At 33.8% G+C, this 21,135-nt stretch overlaps 1 protein-coding gene across 7 annotated transcripts in view; it reads right to left on the reverse strand.

Moving 5' to 3' along the window:
- Window positions 1-2,480: 2,480 nt before the first annotated feature.
- Window positions 2,481-21,135, reverse strand: part of Sap47 (Synapse-associated protein 47kD) — a 58,797-nt gene continuing 40,142 nt past the window's right edge. For 4 of the 7 annotated variants that reach the window (XM_073076987.1, XM_073076985.1, XM_073076986.1 and 1 more), the window contains 5 exons: window positions 9,487-9,624; window positions 8,893-9,032; window positions 8,241-8,356; window positions 7,356-7,469; window positions 2,481-3,531 (listed from right to left, as the gene is read on the reverse strand). In XM_073076987.1, the coding sequence (XP_072933088.1) occupies window positions 3,407-3,531; window positions 7,356-7,469; window positions 8,241-8,356; window positions 8,893-9,032; window positions 9,487-9,624 (633 nt within the window). In that variant the 3' untranslated portion in view covers window positions 2,481-3,406. Of the gene's footprint in view, window positions 3,532-3,712; window positions 6,446-7,355; window positions 7,470-8,240; window positions 8,357-8,892; window positions 9,033-9,486; window positions 9,625-21,135 lie in introns of those variants that run through there. The other 3 variants (XM_073076989.1, XM_073076988.1, XM_073076990.1) reach the window with 3 other exon arrangements.

Consider the following 21,135-nt stretch of genomic DNA (forward strand, 5'->3'; position numbering starts at 1 on the left):
GTCATTCATAATATATTCCCAAAATTGTAAATAAACTTTTTAACTACAAGCTTCATTTAACTTAATACGCATTGTCTTCTACCAAGGGGCATGTATGTTTCTACCTTAACTCACCTTGGACTTGGGTACAGTTTTTGCCATCACTATGAATTATCCAGTTGATAATGATAATATCAATTATGAATATTCATAGAAATAATTAGGTACATACTGATTGCCAAACTTTAATTATATATTACCATAATTATTTTAAGTAACGTGCCTTAATTATACACGGAAATTACGTTACGTTACTTACATAAAGTTATAAGGTAAATTTAATTATTAAAAAGGAACAAAATAAGAATAAACAATAGTATAAATATATATATTCGTTTATTTTTCATAACTTCAAAATAATATCGAAAATATGTGTGAATGTGTATCATGTAATACCTACTTCGTGTTAATACGGAAAATATATAAATATGAACTTCCTCCTGAGGTATTCCCGGAGCGCTATGACATGGGGCTCTTCAAAAAAGGTGCAAAAAGAGCTCCCATACAAAGCCGGCGATGCATTAGCGACTCCTCTGGTGTTGCAATGTCCATAGGCGGCGTTGAGTACTTTCCATCAGGTAGCACGTCTGCCTAATCGTTAGGTTATACGATAAAAAAAAATAAAAAAAAAAACAATATGAAATTTAACAGTTACCAAGCTAAATAGAATTATTGTTTTCACATCACATGATTTCGCATGTTTTAAAAGCACGGTTATTAATTATTATTATTGTTATATGGGGTAATGAAGAGGCGGACCGTCCCGGGTCCCCGATCCTGAGGGGCCCCCAAACACACTTGCAAAAAAAGATCGCCAGAACCAAACAATCTTTAAAATGTGTATAAATGTGTTTCGTAAAATTAAATCAATTTTTTACACACTTTTACGTTTAACTTTCCGCCCGTTGTTGTTGTAAGTTTAAAACATATATTGCAATCATACATACATACATTGCAATCATATCAAATCTTCAGATAATATGTTTGTTTCGTCACAATAATGCAACAAACTACCTACTAGATTCATTTCGCGTGTCTCATGACAATTTATAAAACGTTTTTGAGAAAATTATACTTAGTAAGTACCTTAAGTTTAACATAATGTCAGTTCCTGTATTTTTATTGCTTTAACATTAAAGTTGTGCACATAATGCAGTTAGTATTATATTTTACTTATATGGTTTTCCTTCTTCGTATATACTTATATTCGTATAACTTCCTATGTAGTTAAGTACCTAATAAAATTAACAGCTAAAATGGACCGACTCATACTCTCCTTACTTGTAAGTTTATCGTAAATGTATTAAAGTCTGAATTAACTTTTTTTATCCTCGATTTTATAAATACTGACAGTTATAATACAGTAATATGTTTAGTTACCTTTGTCTTGCTATCTTGAGGGTTGAGTCCAGATTTAAAAAACGAAGTCAAAATAATATAGGCGATTCAGTATTATCGTACTTATAAGAAAAAATAACGTAATTGATAATTTGTAATTGCCCCCCACTATAGTTGACTATTCTGAGAGTTAGTAGTCAATTTTAATGTTTACATGTCAGAGTTCTCCTTTATATTCTCAAGTGTGAATTCTAGCAATTGTGTGAGAATAACGAGCGATGAAGATTCAATACGCATACGCTTCGATGAATGTTTTATATAGTTTTTACTTACCAACCCTAATCTTTTGTACTAAGTAGCTTAGGATAACTATAGAGGATAACTGAAGACTGGTTGTAACGGATCGTATAAGTGTCTACCACACCCGTCAAAACAAAAAAACAGTATGTGTAGTGTAGCCATGGCTGCCATCCCAGCAGAGCCGAAAACAGTAAGTAGTTGAAACCGCAAATGGATCAAGGTAAGTTTAATTAAATATGTATGTTTGTTTGTTTTTGACAAATGTTGTTGACAAATATACAAAAGGTAATTTGAGCAAATTATATGCAAAGCTTGTTTGCTTGTCTGTTGGTTTACTTATTGACTGCTTGTTTATTTTAAGCCCTTTTAGTATTAAGTGCTGCTAATTATCATATATTTATTATTGGTATAAAAATATTTAAAATATATAAATATTTAAACAAAAACAAGGATAGCCTAGTAGGAAGCAGTGAAAGATAATGGTGGAAACTCGAACTAATAAAATGTATTATATTAAATAAAATGTATTATAAAAAACCATAATATTCTTTTTTTTTAATAAATATATCCAATAAATATTGTTATTTCTTTAAGGAGTTCTCCGCAGTCTTAACAAACTTGTAGAATATGCCATTCTGCTGCTGTAAGGCAATACAAGTCCACACCCAGTGGTAGTACCATACCATAACTCCTATGGCAAGATACTTATGACCAAATGCTACTTCTAAATTTTTATATTTTGCCAATTAATGCCAATAATACGAGAACTATAGTAAAGAGGAAGGATAAAAGAAAAAACAAAATATTTAATAACACAATTTATTAATATTCATAAGGAATGTCGACATTTCAACAAACAGACATACTCTTCTCGTACCTTATATTTTAGACATATTTGCAAGATCCAACTTAAAAATGAAAAACAATACATAACACATACAATCTTGTGATAAATTAAATTAGTTATAAAATAATGTACAAAAATGCATATTTTTACGTGAAATTATATTTAAAATTATATTTTACAAACATTACTTTATTGGAACATACAACTAAACACAACTTCCGTGAAAATTATTTTACAATAATAATAATCGAAAAACATTACAATAATATTACCATGTTATATTTTACAAAACTTAACCTAAATTGCAGCAACATTAATACTATATCTATAATCAAATACTTATTATAATATGAAAAGTAGAAAAAAGTTGGAATATAAACTATGCAAATAAGTTTGAAATTTTCAAAAATTCGAGCAAAACTTCATAAGAAATTATTGCAAGCTTCATCATGGAAAACTTAATTTATTGTATTTCTTTATTTGTCACATGTATTATTTTATATGTCTTCTACAAGCCTACATTATAAAAAAAGGAATTTATTACAATTCGTAACAACATTTTGCATTATGCTGTTTTTTACTTTAGTATACAACCACAGCCAAAATTACTAAAACAGCTGCTTAAATAAATAAGTCGTAAGAAGAGAGGAATGATTAAATTCTAACTTTGACCACTTAACTACCAACTCATTCGACATTCAACATTACTTTAAACAATTACAGAACAAAAGTATGAGTAATCTAAGATACACAGGCGCTTAAACAACAATTAATATTGTAGATGAAACAAACACATTTGAATACTCTTCTTTTGAAGTCGGTCTACTCGGGTCTAATGTGGTCTACTGCGGTCTACTGTAATCCTTCTCATAATCAGCCGGTCTACTTGAGATCCACGTCATCACCGAGCAGGTCTTCGCACTCCTTCTCCCATTTATCATCAGCAGTTTTATCCGCGACAACCTCGTATTCTTTCAATTCAGCCTCTAATTCTTTTTCCCATTGTTCTGTAAAATTTATAATGTTATTACAAACAATTTTTATATGTGTCACAGAATTTAAAACAGCACATATAATATTTACAAATATATACCTTTTTATTGATGCTTATCCAATAATTATTAAAGGTTCCAAAAATAAATAACAAAAAAAATATATTTTGGAAACATCGAAATGACAAGACGAATGTTATTTTAGAATAATATAATTATTTCAATTCATAATAACTAACTATAAATGCCAGTTATCAACTATAATGTCGTAATTCACTAAACAATTTTCAAGTATTGACATAAGAAAGTGTAATACTTCATATACTGTCGCTACAGTAAAGTACGGGGCGAAAGATTTCAACTAAATAACCACTAGTGTTATATTAGATGTAATACTCGTTAAATGTTATGTAAAGGATCGTGAAAGCGAGAAAGTATAGACGGAAGAGAATTAAAGTCGACAATGAAGTCGCCTTTTCAATTTGACTTCATAATAGTATAGAAAAATTCAGTTGACGAACGTGTAAACAACTTTCATTCTATCCAAAATAAATTGAATAATTCCTTACAAAATTCCAACCTAGTTCGTTCTAACGGGTCATGTTTATTTATCCGTCAACTGAATTCTCCATTAGACAAATCCTTGGAAACTATTATCGATAGGTTAGTACACAACAGTTAGATCATAAACACGGAATGAGAATTGAATAATGAATATATATTCTTACTCATCACTAGGACACCGACAAATATATTACAGAAAAAACCGTGAACCGATCACACGTATCATTATTGCTACGAATACATTGAAGCTACTCGAGGAATGAAAGCGACAGATCGGCAACAGTATTCTAGGCCTGTACTTTATCACCTGTCGTTGACGTCCGTTAAATCGCACGAACGCACAAACCAACTAATTCTACACAACATTATAAACATCAGATTATACGAATTAATTTATCATATAGTAGAAGTCGTAACCGTTGTAAACAATTAGAAAACGAATCGCGGGTGAATAGACAGAGTGTTGTCAGCGAGGAATCCCAGTCGGGGGACCAGATAACGGCAGTTAGTGTGAGAATGTATAATTGACTGTCACCCATAAGTGATATGTCGCGGCTATAGAAGTTACATACATATTAAAATCAATCATAAATGCATTCAAACTTTCAATTACTTTGAAGCTCTGTCGAAGACGTACTTGACCCAGTTCTCATGGATCGTGATCATCAAACACGGATCACTTGTTATATTAATTAGTACATAGTATTATTATATGCTCAAGACAAGTGATATTCTATTTATTTTAATGAAAGTAGATGTAGTAACTTTAGCCGCCCAAATTTACTCGAGGGTAAGTAAGTCTTCAAAGGAGTCTTCACAAAACACAACGGCAAACTTATTATGGTGGTTATCAAACTTCATTCAAGAGATTATACTGAGTCTGACAACACGTTTATAGATACAAAGACAAGTTTCAACATTGCTACGCGGCCAACCGGTAAACGAAAGGAAACATAACTGCACAATGTCAACCGAAAACCAACTTTGAGAAATATAAAAAGCTTAAGAAAATTAAACAGCAAAACAGCACAGCGATTTCAAGCATAATAAAATTTAATAAAAGCGAAGACACAGGATACGTAATAAAGGTAGCAATGTTCAAACCTCGTGAAGATAGGTACAAACAGTTCAACACTACGAAACAGAGATACAATGTGTGTGACACTATATTAAATATGACCTTAATTACTTATACATATATATAACATTCAGTTTACATGAAGTAAGATCCGTTAAGAATAATAATATAATTTATGTAAGTATTCAATTACGATGCAATAACCTAAGCAACCGGTAAAATATAAATAAATATGGTATCTATATCCAAAAGGTCGTGGCTCATAAATAGATTTCTATATAATTAACAACGAAGCTAAAAGAGTAATTACACTCCTATAAATTTGATAAAGATGTCGCTCTGAAAATAGGTATCGAAAATTTGATCAGCGATAGAAGTGGCAGGCAATATAAATTATATTCTGAATATTCTGATACATCTCGTATATTCGATTAAAATATTAGAAGCTATATTGTCTTTATTATAACATTCAGTAACGACACACGATATAACGAATGAGGATATGACAGTATAGTGATATAGAGTATAAACTTTGTGTTACACGAAACATAGGCTCGCGAACAGTCATAAATTCTATACATATATAACGTCCAAACAATATAGAAGGTTAGTGAAGGGATTAACAGTGAGACAGCGATACAACTTGAGACAATAATGCCAGAATACACAATACAAATTATTATTTATTATATCATTAACAATACCAAGGTATACATCAAGCTATTAAGTGGTAAGTGAGCCGAAGACGATGTTGAGCACGAAAATTTGTATTTTTTTTATTTCATTTCATATATCGTATCGTTCGATACCAATATATTTTGAATTTGCTTCGCTAAATCAATGTACACATATCTATCACTACTAGGTGATACTCCTACTCGTGTTCCATTAATAGAGGACTATTGTGGCATTATTTTGTCAAGATCGTAACATTTTTACACGAGAAGAACCCTTAACGTAATACATTCGGCTTAACGCAAGCATCGTAGAACGACTTAGACTGACAAATATACAATCCATATAATACAGTTGTGAAACAAATGCTAACTGAAATTGCGAATGAAGTTACAATATTATAAATAATAGCTACTTATATTAAATTAAATCAAATATGTTCCAAGATCGATGCTTTTATAGAAGCAGCACATGTCACAAACATATGAGCAACCGATACATTTAAAAGAGAAACAGCTGGGTTATATATGGATAGTATATTGTTCGCCTGAGGTGTTACGTCATTAATAGTGTTTGCAGATGCTCCTTGCTTGTCCGTGCGTCTTGCTTAAGCTGCATTCCAAGGATATAAAGAAACATATGTTTAGAAAGATACCATGTTAGATATAATTATAATTACTATTCTAGACAAAATCAATGACTTCATGATATCGTGGCAATTGAATGTGCAGTCTTCGTGTATTGAAGACTGCTCAAAAACACTAATTTAAATTAAATAAAACCACAGTCTCAACTAAAATGAGTTGCATTGCCACTTTGAGTGATAATTGGACAGATTATTTAAATTTCGAACTTGGCGATACAGACGTGAAAATGTAAACAGTAATTCGCCATAACATTAAGTCCTTTTACTTAAATCTACGAGATTTGTCCATAAATTATAATGTTAATAACAGTGAGGTCGAAGCAAAAGATGAATAAACATATGAGAGATAGGAAATAAACAATCTGTGCCCCACGATGCTTATTATGAATATTTACAATAAGTGTAGGCATGCGGGTAATATGTCGTATTTCTCAAAGTTGGTTATTAGTTGCCCATAACAATAAATCAACCAATAGAATTGTTAGCGGAATGACAAATGAGACCAAAAGAACGAACACAATAATAAAAAAATTGAAATGACACAAGCGAGGGATAAAATGGGAAAAATGTGTTTTAGTCGCAGATAAGTTTTTTTTACATTACGGCATTTTTTTATTAATTTTCAATGATTAAAAATCATTGGCAGCAATTATAGTTAATAAATAAATAATCAAGATCCGAAATAGTATTTGCTTTTAAAGCATTACTACTATCAAGACAGCTTTGGTAAGAATGACTGAAAGCAAAGATTCACCACGTTAATATCGCTTCAAGTTATTGAATGCTCTTCAACTTCTTATGTTGCCACCACCAAAGCGTTTATGAAAAATCCATTACCCTTAAAGCATGATTCATAATATTTGTCAAAAGTCTTACCATCGTCGTTCTCTCTATCGACTTTTAACGACTTAATTCTTTTCTTTGCGTCCTCTATCGACTCCTGCGGTGTTTCCTTTTTACCGTTTAGGCTGTCGTTCGAGGACTTTTCATCTGTCGAGGATGTGTTTAGGGAAAAACATAAAACGTAAAACAAAACAAATAAACAAAAAGAAGGAAAACTAAATGTAATGACACTAATGAATGACGTAAAAATAAAATTGGCACTCATTTTTTGTCCGGCTATGTGACCGTTTGACATACTCACCTCTTAATTTAAATCTATTATACCACTTTAAATAAATTTCTATTTGCTTAAATATTCTATCGGTTGATAAATAATAATAAAATCTACAATTTTATTGTTACTTTATGTCTCTAGTTATTAATTACTATATGTTACTCTTTAGTTCATTGTTCTTAATAAATGAGTTCTAATCTTCCAGTTTTCTATTTTAAATATCATTCATTTTCTAATTACTGTAATGGTATTCAAATTATTATTATAGAATTGTTTATATTATCATAACCATCCACTTGTTCTATGCTTTACACAAGCATTTTATATTCTGGTGGCTTTATAAGGTCAACTGATAAAACTAATGCGTGTAATAAATTAAAATCTTTAGTTGAAGATCCTAATACATTGTTCCGAATGGAATTATCATTGACCGCAGATTTATCAACAAATTAAATTTTAGTTTAAGATCCTATCACATTCTTCCGAATAGAATTATCATTAACCATAAATTAACCAACTTCATCAAACAGAAGATTAAAGAGCGTGATAGATATGTTATCATTGACCCTAGATTTACCTAATTCAGACAGAAAATTGAAGAGCGTGATAATTATAGTGAAAAGTTGTGTGTGATGATAACATACCCTGGGAGTCGTCAGCGCTGGCCTGGCGGCTGGCGGCGGCCGCGTCGGCCTCGTTGGCCTGGCAGATCAGCGACAGGCGGTAGAAGTAGTTCCGCCAGAAGTTCTCCTCCGTGATACTGGAACACGGATGATCATCTAAACTCTAGTCTAAACTTGACTTACAGTATTATTCTGGAAAAAAAAACTAGATGAGGAAGTCCCAGCTACAATCAACAACAGAACAGTTTTCTTGTAAGCATCAAACGCTGTTAGGGCCGTGGACGATAATAAGAAACCCATGTTCCATGTTTAAGATTTCCTTCTTCTTACTTATTTTTTATGAGACGGATACAGAAGAGAATATGAAGAAGAGAAAAAAATAGGACTATTATTCTTTGGTATTGATCCAATATGGACTATAGTCTATCCCAAAGTATTGTGAGAAGATTCTTGTAATATTATGCATCCTTAAATTCAAGCTACAAATGTAATATCGAGAGCATAAATATTCCATAAGCATCTCATCACAAGATGTTTTGTTTCTTTGCGACCCATTAAAATATTGAAGACGAGCGTTTCCGAAATTACCTACTTATGAAAAATTGGAATCATTTAGCAATTTCAATTGACCTAATCGCCAATACTACCAACAAAATAAAAAATCCAAACTCACACTTTGGGCACAAGATCGAAGCGCATCTTGGAGAGGTTGGTGTCCTCGGCCATGATGGCGACCGCGACGGGATACATCTTGTCGTAGTCGAAGTCGAACTCGACGCCGGCGGGCGGGGCGCGCACGAAGTTTCGTCGGTCCTGGAAACGGACGAATCTTGTTGTTTATCAGATTTGTAGAAATTGAATGGAAATTGAAATCAAAATCATGGAATTTGAGCTTTAGGCCTGTTTCTTCATTTAGACCTTAGCTTCGTTACATCTCTGTCAGTAGATAAGTATTAGTGTAATCTGTTCGGTAGAGACCTTAATCTTAACCAATATTTATTCAATCAGATTCAAGTAAATTTAATCTATTTGATTTTAACTTTAGCGAATCCCCTAAAATTATAAAAACCATGGAAGCTCAGAAAGAAGTAACATATATTATAAATCAGCTTTTGCCGCTCCACACCTTTCTTTAAAGACTGGAGCTAATTATTTCCTGTTCCTGAGAATATAATTCTATTTACCGCATCTCTTGATAATACTCCTAATCTTTTATACTCTCTTTCTCCATCTGAAAATACAACCGGCAAAAATGTTGTCTCCTTACCGTAGACAGCGAGAGGCACTCCTCCTTAAGTGCAGCTTCATTGGGAGCACCGACCCATGGGGGAACGGCAGCGGCGCCGGGACCGCCCTGGCCTTTGATGAAGGCATCCTGCTCGCGGTTCAGCTCACCCAGGAGGCTCTGGGGACAAATTTAAAAATCAATATCCATTTAAATTGTTAAACTTTATCATTCGTCAATGTTTCCATTAAAACTCGTATCTGATCAGAATACATTAAAACAAAAAATATTGTCACATTTTGTAAATGCCGTTGTCATCCAATATGAAATACAAAAAAATCTATTCTAAATTAAAACGCGTTTTTGTATTCCTATACATACTCTTCGTACGTACGTTCAAATCTAAGGTAAACATACATATTCAAGGTATTAGAAGTGCTCATTCTCCAAACATTCATTAATAAAAACTTCCTCTATTCATCTCCATGAAATACAATGTTTACTCAAATGTAAAACAAGACATTGCCCTTAATAAGTCCCAGCAACGTGTAGTTACAATGTTATAAGAATTACAATAGCATAGAAGTTGCTCACAAAGCCCCCGCCTCGCTTTTGTTACTGCAATAACGTTAACGGCATTAATTAACGAAACGTGCCTCATTTACTGAAATTCTGATTTATTTTCTCTCTTCTTACATCTCGTGTCTTCTTATTTAACTATGTTGTTCTTTATTCGAAATAATATGGAGATTGGTCGACTAAGATATAAAGCATTAACATCACTTATCAATCTACCCATTTTTGTCTACCAAAAATCGACATTAGACAATTTCTGCTCCTTGATATTATTTATGGCCTTGGAAAATGTTCGAGTATTGTCCCTATCAACATTACACAATCAAGGTATATTTTAGGAGTCAAATACTCGTAATTATTAATATACGCCTCTCACGTTCACCAGGTTCACAATCCCGACAGTAAAATTAAGCCCACTTTGATTACGTCAATTCGAGTACTTTTCTTTATAATCCAGGGTACGGCAATTGGCGAACCGGGATAGGTATAAAATTAGATCGACTAAAGTTCTGTATATTTATTTCTATTGTGTCATTTTCGTAAATTTATAGATTTTTAATTTTAGTTTCAGTCGTGGCTAGTTTGCTTTTATATTTAAAAAGAGAAAGAAGCTTTTTTCGCGAGACCTTACAAAAGAAATTTTCATTTACCGCTACTATTCTATGTTTGTTGTTTTTAGGGATCTCGGTAACGTCCTTAATTTTCTTCACTTTAAACATCAGCATCATTAATGATAAAATATCGTCAACTTCAGATAGAATCATAATTATATTTCACCTTATAATTATTCTAGTCGCGCATTTTAATTAACTAATTCCTTTGACGCCCGTGTCTTTGGTATAAGACAGGGTTGATGAGGCGTGACGTCATGAACTCAAATATATTTTTCCTAATTTTCATTAAAATTACGTTCCAAAGCTCTCGCAAGGCTTTATTAGATTTTCCGCTTTCCCGCTCCGAGGTAACAACATTAATTTACTTGGAGACGTATCAAAAATTAAAAATTAAATGAGTTCAGGGGCTTTTTCTAACTTTAGATTTTAAAAAGTCGCTAAGTCGAGGGCTTATCGTGCCTTGTCATAAATGCGCTGACTCTTCCTAGATTAAAATAACTGTGACGTTATCACCAGCATTCGTACCCTTTTTAGACCCTTTAGGAGATGAACTTTCAAATATCCATTCATGCAAGTCATCTAGCTTATATTAGAAATTCCTGTGCATTATTCCTTATGACTTATCTATTTAAGCTGTGCTTCTATCAATCAGCTGTAAGTTCTAACATTTACTGAATGTATTAAGTATATTTAGATACAAAGTTCAATATTATAACAATCCCCCAAAAGGATATATAATAAGAACAGAAACTACAAACATAAAAGAACCTACAATGTATGTGCAAATACAATTTGAAAGTCAATTCACTTGAGAAGAGCCGTAATAAGATACAATATTGTTGACTGAAGCACGGGAGAGGCACTTGTATAAAGGTCGCATCCACTACACGTCAATAAATATAGGAAATGGTCCGAAGTACCCAATTCAATACATTATTTATTTCTCGATCTTCCATCTATTCCTCTTTCAAATAAAGCATGAAAAGTCTCTGATGTAAAGCGGTTGCAGCCCTGTTTGTACCACTGCTAGGCAGGTGAAACGCGGTTGACGCCCACTATAAACATAATACAAGGCGTTGAGTACGTGAAACTTACCAATTTTCAGAAATACGTTAGAGTTAGTTTGCCACACGTAAAATAGAACACACTGTAGCTGTAAAACAAATGAGAAGGTGGTGGCACTAACGTGGTGGCGAATTAGACATAGGCTACAGAAACAATTTATGTGTGTGCTTGTTACCTTACTTCAATTTCTTAGAATACACAAACCTATGCAAAAGATGACACCCATGTATACATATACATGCGATTTTCTACGCGTATGCATTCATAACAGTGTATATCTTTGCTCATATTGTCAAATGTCAACCTAAAAGATAGATGGTTCACCGCATTCAAGCTCTACCCTCAACGAATACATTACAGCGTTACATGTGAGAGGTCGCCACGGTCGCCGTATATTTAGTCCCTTTTCTCGCAGATAAATCTTTACAACTGAGGATTCTATACATTTTATTTTTGTCAGAAGTAGCAAAAGTTTAGTGTTGCCAGTTGATACGTGTATTATCTGTATTACCACTTGTATGTGAAAATAGAAGCTAAATAATAAGATGGAAATAATATCGTCCAAATCTTTACTGCTACTAGTATAATCTACAGCTAATCTTGAAAAGAAAGACCCGTGCCCTGAAATGGAACATAAAAAGGTACCAATATAAAGTCAATAAATCAAAGATCTCATTCACACTTCCAAAAGACTTCCGAAACGTGGCTTATAAAACTCCCGCAGTTTTATCGGAGACTATAGCAGACTAGCTGAAAAAAAAATAACCCGACATACATTTAAAGCCTAGAGAAACGTGAAGGGGTGAGTCGACTGACAAAAACCGGGGTTAAAGTGCGCCTCTCAGACACGGAGTTGTTACGAGAGGACAGCCGGCTATTCCCACTTGAAAATTTGCATTTCCGCATATAAAGTTATACGAGAACCGGAGAATTGAAACGAAAAACTTTTTTGTAGGTTTAAATGCCACAGTACGCTACTAAAACTACTATTTTTTAAAAGTATAATAAAATTGAAAATGAATATACGTTTCAAACGAAAGTAAAATGGACTAAAAGTCAAAAGCTTCTTTACAAATTGCAATGATAACAGCAGAACGAGCATGTATTTTTTTTTTTTTTTTTTTTTTTATAATATGAGAGTAGCAGACGAGCATGCAGTCCACCTGATGGTAAGTGGCTACTGCCGCCCATGGACATCTGTAATCAACCCCAGATAGGATTAGATATTCCTACCTGAGGTCGGCCACAGATGCGCCGCTACCCCTGAGGACTAAGCTGGAACGCCTCGGAAAAGTCTATCTCCCTTACCACACCCTTCAAACCGGAACACAGCAGCGCCTAACACTGCTGTTATTAGGTAGAAATAGGTGTGGCGGTGGTGCCGCCGGAGTCGAACCACAAAGGGTTCTACCACCTTCAAAACTGATGTATCTTAACTGATGTTCAGTAATCACTGCTAAAGGCCCACGAAACTGAAATACGCTCTATACATGATTGGAGTCTTCCTTGAGACAGACACGTGACTCTTTGGTCTTAACATGAAGCTATTGTATTCGAATTCTAGTTCGAACGCCTATGTTAGTATTGCTTTACAATGGCCTTGTAATAAGCAGCCGTTTTATACAATTAATAACATACATCTCGATATATTATCTAATAAGTAGGCAATAAAACATAAAATATTTACCACATTTAAAACAGTTACTCGTATTATATAAACACAAACGATAGCTACTGACAATTATATGATATAAAACAATGGAGAGAAAAAAGGTACTTCGACGCAGTGCCAGTTCCTTAAGAAAGGACTGAAAACTTCGAAGAATCTAAATTTCAATGAGCCGTGTAGCCGTATGAAATACGTACAATCTAAGGGGCTGGTAAGTCTGGGCAATAAATCTGAAAGCGATAAAAAAGGAATCGCAAAAAACTGTGAACTAGAACACCGCTTAACAAAGGCACTTTTATGTACGAGCGGCGTCGTCTGCGGACAAAGGCTTTCACGGTAGCCATGAAGGCTTTAGAAGGATGAAACTGAATAGGGGAGTGTAATGTAACTTAACTTCATATTGGAATAAATAAAACAAAGACGTCTTTGTTTTCGTAGTAGCTTTTTCGTATTTTATTAGTAATATTCTCCTTTACCAATGAATGTAATTGGACGAAGATATGGACTCAGAATAAGATAAGTCTCTTAAAACAAATTTTATAGAACTGAAAACAATTAATCAACACGTCCAAAAAACTCCACGTACTCCAGATACTAATTCCCGTAATACATAATTCTCGTAATTTTCACATATCTCTAAAAATAATGATACAAAACTGACAGTTTAAAAGGAAAATGATGTACGCGGTTACCGTGATAAAGCTTTTACAGCTGACATTAAACTCCGATGTGAATTTATAACGCGACCCGACAGACGCGGTCGTTACGTTTTACGACAGGCGATAAACGAATAAAAGGTCGATGAAAACTATTACGTTGGCGTGGAAAGCAATTTATAGTTAAACATGGCGCTTGCAAGAAAACTGCATAATATTTGTATTGCTACAGCGTTAACCTTTAAGCAATGTTTTCAGAGAAAACAGAAGGAGTCTATATCGTAATTGATATTACTCTTTATTTGTGTTTGAAGGTAAAGACATTGTAAAGAAACGTTTCCAACACATAGACATTGAGCATAAGAAGAAGATAGGCTGAGTATAGATAGGTATTGAAGGTAGGTAGTGGACTGAATCCCAGGTAAAATAAATGTGTATATGCGCAATTACACATATATACTTTAAATATCAGTCCCTTTTTCAAGTTGGTTGCTTCAATAAAAAGTTATCAAAAAAAGAAGTATAAACATTGTAGCGTGTGATAAAAATGCCTGCTTACATGTAAATTAGTATTTAATTTTGTTACAAGCTGACATTCTAGATCGTATTTCATGTTTTTTTAAACGAACGGTACACTACTTTAAATAAAAACGTATTGCATAAAATAGATTGAATATATTTTTTATATCCTAAAAGAATATGTATAAAATAACAAATACCTCTACTGTCCACCAAGTTCTATGTATAATCGCAACAAATGAAGTGACAATCATATCAAATGAAACGTTTCAATCATTTAGATTTCTAACTAACACCTATGATACTATCACTTTATTACCAAAGCGCGAAGAAGACTCAAACAACAACAAAGTAACAAATCAAACTTTGTTACGGTTAGTTTCCAACATCAGCATGAATGTGTCAATGTAATAGATATTGATGGTGGTCCAAACTCAGATCATTGCATAACACGTACTGTACACGTATCAGCGTATGAGAGCGAGGGCCACCGCGTCGACATCAATCATGTGGATTATCCTCCCCGACGTGCAGAAACAAAGGAAACGTATAACGCATTAGATAACGCTACGGCAAAAATGTTTGGGAAATGCTTCTTAACGATTTCGAGTTCCAAGCTGAAGCAGTACCAGTGTGGTGGAGTAAGAAATACCACAATATCTAAAACGCACGCCGTAGAGGTGTCGTCAAAATATCTATTTGGGCGAAGCTATTTCTCTTCTTAAATACTCGTAAGTTCCTTGGCCAGCTTCTAACTGTACGCTACGGAACAAGAAGAAGTAGTGCGGTTATAAGTCATTTACATAATATTATCTTCAAAATGGTGAAGAAAAATTGTATTTCATATAACAAAGTAATTTAATTAACGTATACCGTACGGGGCGTATGAATAGCAAACAGAATCATGATTATTTTCCATTGCCGGCTTGGATTTTGATTACAGTAATCAGCACAACTGGCCAGGCTAGCCTTATAATCAACTTTCAATTCTTTTGAGATGAATAGTAAACAGAAATCACAATTTGGAAATTAGATGCCGCTCACGGATTCGTTTCTACCAGATTTTTATTCAGGAGCAATATTGTAACATAAACATATTGTAATATAAAATACGATTTTTAGTTTACAAATGGTTAAGCCAGCGTTTGAAACCTGAAATAAGAAAAAGACAATCTAAATTATTGCGAACAGAATTTACATAATATAACTATCGAGTGCCAACATAAAATTGACAGCATCTGGGCCGCGAGTCTGGGGTCATAAAAACTATAATATCACTTAAAAGTTATTAATAAAAAAACGACCGCAATCGAAGACACGAATAATGTCATTGAATATTTAAATTAAAATCAGAGCTCACTGAAAAGAGTTATGAAGAATGACAGTCTAAAAATACAATGAAGGATTTTTCCTTCAATTACAGACATATCTGCAAGGGAAATCTAATCAGAATTCCACTTTAAGTAATAACTCAAGAAAACCGATGCGACCGACCCGTTCTCGAGCCCAATCGGGTTAATGGAAAAGCGTAGAACGGCGACTTAACTTTTTTCGTTAACGTCCAAGTTCTTAAAGACGATTCTTTCTACTTAATACCAAGTTTTAATTGCTATAATCCGTTCAGATTGTAAGTCAGCCTTTTGTTTGCGAGCACATTTCTCAAGTGAAGCGCTGGAGAGTTGCCGTAGATTCTTCACCGGCGAATTTAAATTGTAGCAAAGTGTGCAAAAGATATTTTTGCCGTAGCATGTACGAGTATAATTTTTATTTCGTAATTTCAATGTAGAACATTTTCATATTTGATTAATTATTTGCTTTAAAAGTTTATTCAAAATATCACGTTTATCACGGTCCTGCATATTTTTACGTGTGCTGTAGAAAATTTCCAATTATTTTCTTACTCGCTCGATCAGTCTGCTATTATAGGTATCAATCCCTTCATCAAATTGTATTTTTTTTGCTTCCTTTACGGCGGTTCCACCTCTGCCTTATGATAGTAGTATAATCCAAATTGAAGGGTGTGGTAAAACCATACAAGGCGGTCCAATTAAGTTCCCAGGGGCAGCAATGTAATATAAAATGCGGATTTAAATAGATAGAAATATCTTTTATTTTTCATCTAATTCCTCTCAATAATTTCAGCTGCTTCTCTTAATACTGTTAAGACTGCTGTTTAATATATTGTTTTTCTATTCACCGTCTTCGTTCAATTCATCATGTCTCAACGTAAAAGTAGCATCATTTGTTACAGAGAAACTAATCTATTCCGACCAAACTAATCCCCTTCCTGCCGCAATCGGATCGGCCTCCGCAAGGTTACACCTGAAAGGCCAAATGTCTTTGAAGATAAACGCTTACTCCAGAAGGTGAGGAAGAAGACTTATTAGACATTTAATATGTTCTATCGGATGAAATGAATCGAAAAATTAGCTAATAATGTGTTTGTAATTTATTTACACGTCATACATGAATTTAAAGTAATATGAGACATTTCTTCTTTGTTGATTGAAATTTTATAGCTATCGCATCCTATTTTTGGACGTTTTTTTTTTTTATAATATAAGAGTAGCAGACGAGCATGCAGTCCACCTGATGGTAAGTGGCTACTGCCGCCCATGGACATCTGCAATCAACCCCAGATAGGATTAGGTATTCCTACCTGAGGTCGGCCACAGATGCGCCGCTACACCTGAGGACTAAGCTGGAACGCCTCGGAGAAGTCTGTCTCCCTTACCACGCCCTTCAAACCGGAACACAGCAGCGTTTAACACTACTGTTATTAGGTAGAAATAGGTGTGGCGGTGGTGCCGCCGGAGTCGAACCACAAAGGGTTTAACCACCTTCAAAACGTTACTTTTTTATTTCCTATCCCACGATGTGACTAAGCATACGAAAAAATAAGTTTCTACAGTTTATCCCTAAATAAACAAAGATTTCTCAACAATCGTAAGCCATAAAAATAAATTATCACCATCGCAGACACTTGCCATCTGCAACAATGCCGGAGCAACATCAAATAACCGTAACACATTTAAGTCTCGCACCATAAAAATACCATAATTTTGCTGAAATTACAATATCGCTCGCCTGAACGCTTGGTAGCAATAAATATTACGCATTATGACGCTAATAATATCCTTGAATTTTTTTGTGGAGAAATGAGTTTCAGAATTTACTAACTTTTGGGACTCTAATATAAAATTTGCATTTCATATTGCCAGTCTTAAGCTCAGTATTAGACTACATTATTACTTCAGTTTATGGAGTTATTCTCGCCATTTTATTGACGCATAAAAATCGTTCTCGGATTTAAGTGCTCAGTTATAATTGTTATTTTAGGAAGGAATATCAGTGGATTGTTACGGTGGTAATAGAAGTAAATCAGGTTCTTCCCATCGAAACTTAACACCATTGGATTTTCGCAAAATGTATTTCCGTGTGAATTAACTTAACCAAATCGAGGAAATTTTAACAGATAAAGCCAACTTTCGCTTGGGGGAATTTCGCAGTAGTCACCGCACTTGAGTAAATAGGCGACCGCAGTATTATTTTGTATGAAGACACTTTTTCTGAATTTTTATAATCCCCCTACGAAATCTAGCAAAGCAAAGATGTACCGATGTAATGTACCGTAGATTGTATTAGAGAATCTTCTATGCGAAATGAATCTACTGAGGAGGTTTTTCGTACAAACCTCACAGAACTCGACCTTCTCCTTAAAAGGGTCGGGTATCGTTTGAAGATTTGCACCTCGTAACATAAAAATGATAAGCAAAATATCAGTGTAACTAAAGATTCGACACAACACAACAAGAATAGACGCTACCTAATACAACATATTCAATTAATGTGTTACATTGAGTTGATTGGAATTCAATAAAAAAACACATTTTTTGTCTAAGCCAAATAAAATATAGGCTAAGATTTACCCATTTTTTTTTAAATTGTCAACTTTAGCAATATAAATTTGAATTTCATCGTGGCCAGCGAGAATTTTCTCGAACCTCTTATTAATGTAGGTAATCCTTCGCCCCTAAAGAGCTTCATGTAAATTCAATCTGAATATAAATGGGAATACGATTGAAGGATAAAAGTTTTTTCTTTTTTCATTTCAATAGTATTGTCACAAATCTAGGAGTAAAATTTTTACTCATAAAGCTATGTACTTAATTGTCAGCTGACTCCTGTATCTACCTACCCATCAGTTTTTCATCATAATCAATAGAATGTTATAGAGTATGTGACACTAGAATAAAACCCATTCCTTCCTCACAATGTTTTTCCTCACTTCAACAAACCAAAAATGTTTACCCAGGATTCAAAGCTTATAACCTCAGTATTACTCGTAGAGTATGAAAGCTTGCCAAGCATAAACAGCTCATTTATTTACCTCCATATTCCTGTACCTCTTGAAGCACCCTTATTCCACGTAACAAAATTCCGTAACATTGAAATAAATTAGGCACAGATTAAATGTTGAGCAAATATGAAGAAACGCAATTTCGTTCGTTACACGCTGTCAAAGACGTATTTACTCGCACACGTTCCCATATTTGATCAAATTCCCAACTTCTCCTTTAACAGCAATTAAATATAATTGGTGAGAATGATTAAACTTTTAAACGATCTCGGTAAGATGAGTCCGCAGAATTGGGTCGAAAATACCGTCAGAACTGTTTTTTTTTTTATAATATCGGAATGGCAAACGTGTATGCAGTTCATCTGATCGAAAGTTGTCAAGAAATCAAAACAAAAAAAATACATTTGTAATACAAGAAAAATCATATTACATGTTAACATACCAAGTGTTGGTAGACTCACATGTATGATAAAATCTGCGAAGGATGACACACCGCAGAAAGCCACTTAAACATTAATGGTCTCCGAAACGATGCCACCCCATCGTAAAACTTGCGGCCAGCGAGAATAGCAATCGTAATGGGATCGACATCGCTACTACACAAAACGATACACAAATAGATGACATTGTAAAGTATAGGGGTAACAGGCTGGCTTCTGAAACCCAGGAGGCAACTGGTATAGATACCTATAAATACTAAGCTAAATATAGACCCTAAGATGAAGTGATAAAGTCAACGGAATGACATTAGATATGCAGCATGGTGACCATAGAAGATAAAATAATTTCACATGAAGCTGCTACCGTCTTTCTCTTGAATAGTAATAGTCCGACTATCACCACAAGGAGATGTTTTTTTAACATTCCCCGTAAAGCACTGCTTATAATAACTCTTTATGGAGAGAATAATAGATATGTAACTTACATTTTATTGTTATGGAATTGTTGCTTAAACCATTAAACTATTTCAATATCTGCAGTATGATGGATTCTCTCAATAAGTATTGATACATGTGATATAAAGCAAAGAAGCAACACCATAATAATGGAAAAGAGTGCATGTCGCATCTGATAAGGCAGATCCAATATCTCCCCTGTCTCTGGATGTCGTCCAACAACTTTTATTAAGCGTTAAGACTTCACAATACCCAGAAGGATATTAAAAAAGCTATTAGAATCTCCCATAGCCAACACACTACGTTGGGTCGCAAGCGTGTCCTTTGTCCTTTAGTACTATCAGTACTTACTTTTTATCTTTTCACTACACTTCGTTTATTCTATCTTTTTAGTGTCCGTTCTTTGTAGTTGTTCAAATGTCAAAAACCTGACTTCCTTTTAGGACTGGAGATAAGTTTAAAGTACGAGTTTAAAAATGTCGTGAGGTACATTAAAATAAAAAATCCGATCAAGAAAAAAAAACAATACTTAATACTATTAAATAACCGTTATTAAGAACATCGTTTACAGTTCAAAATACCTGCAACCATTGTAAAACGGCACAACTCAAAACATAAAACGTACATAATGTAAAGAAAGAACAAGGTAATATAAGGAAGATCCAATAGTAGTCCTACTTACTGCAGTTTTATGGCCTAGACGTTTGATGCCACTATTCTCTGACACGATTACAATTTTATGAAGCTCCGTCCATTTTATGGTCCATATAATATGATCATGAAAGCTTGTAAAAAAAAGGCCCATAACAACACCATCAGGTGGAAAAACTTAAGGAAAATAAAAAGGATTTTTTATCAGCAGAAACAAGATTCAGACGAAGTTCAAAGTAATACAATACATATTTTGTTATAGATTACTGCTAATATCAGAAGTATTCTAATAAAATATATCATACAAACAAATAAAGCATGCTAAAAAAATCTTCATAAATGGTATATATGCCATTATGTTATTACAGAAAGTTCATTGGTACTCTTTCAAGTTGAACGTAATGGTCGTATTATTCGTAAGAAAAGCTTTAGACCTTATGAGTCAATGAAATCGATGATATGATCCTTCGGACTGAATCCAAGTGCAATAAAACGTCTGGATCGCTTACAGTTGGAACATCGAGATTTAATGGGTTTTCCAGCTCAGTAACATTAAAAAGTCCATCAAAACCCCGATAAGATGTTTATTGCTCTTGCGGTCGATTCAGCTCTGTTAGAGTAGTCTGCAGATCGGCTACATTATCCAATGTAACTAGAACATTTTGTGACAGTAATTTGAAGGGCA

The sequence above is a fragment of the Epargyreus clarus genome, unplaced genomic scaffold (genome assembly GCF_041222505.1).
Source record: "Epargyreus clarus isolate Ecla_fem2 unplaced genomic scaffold, WU_Ecla_fem_2.2 ptg000010l, whole genome shotgun sequence".
NCBI lineage: Eukaryota > Metazoa > Arthropoda > Insecta > Lepidoptera > Hesperiidae > Epargyreus > Epargyreus clarus.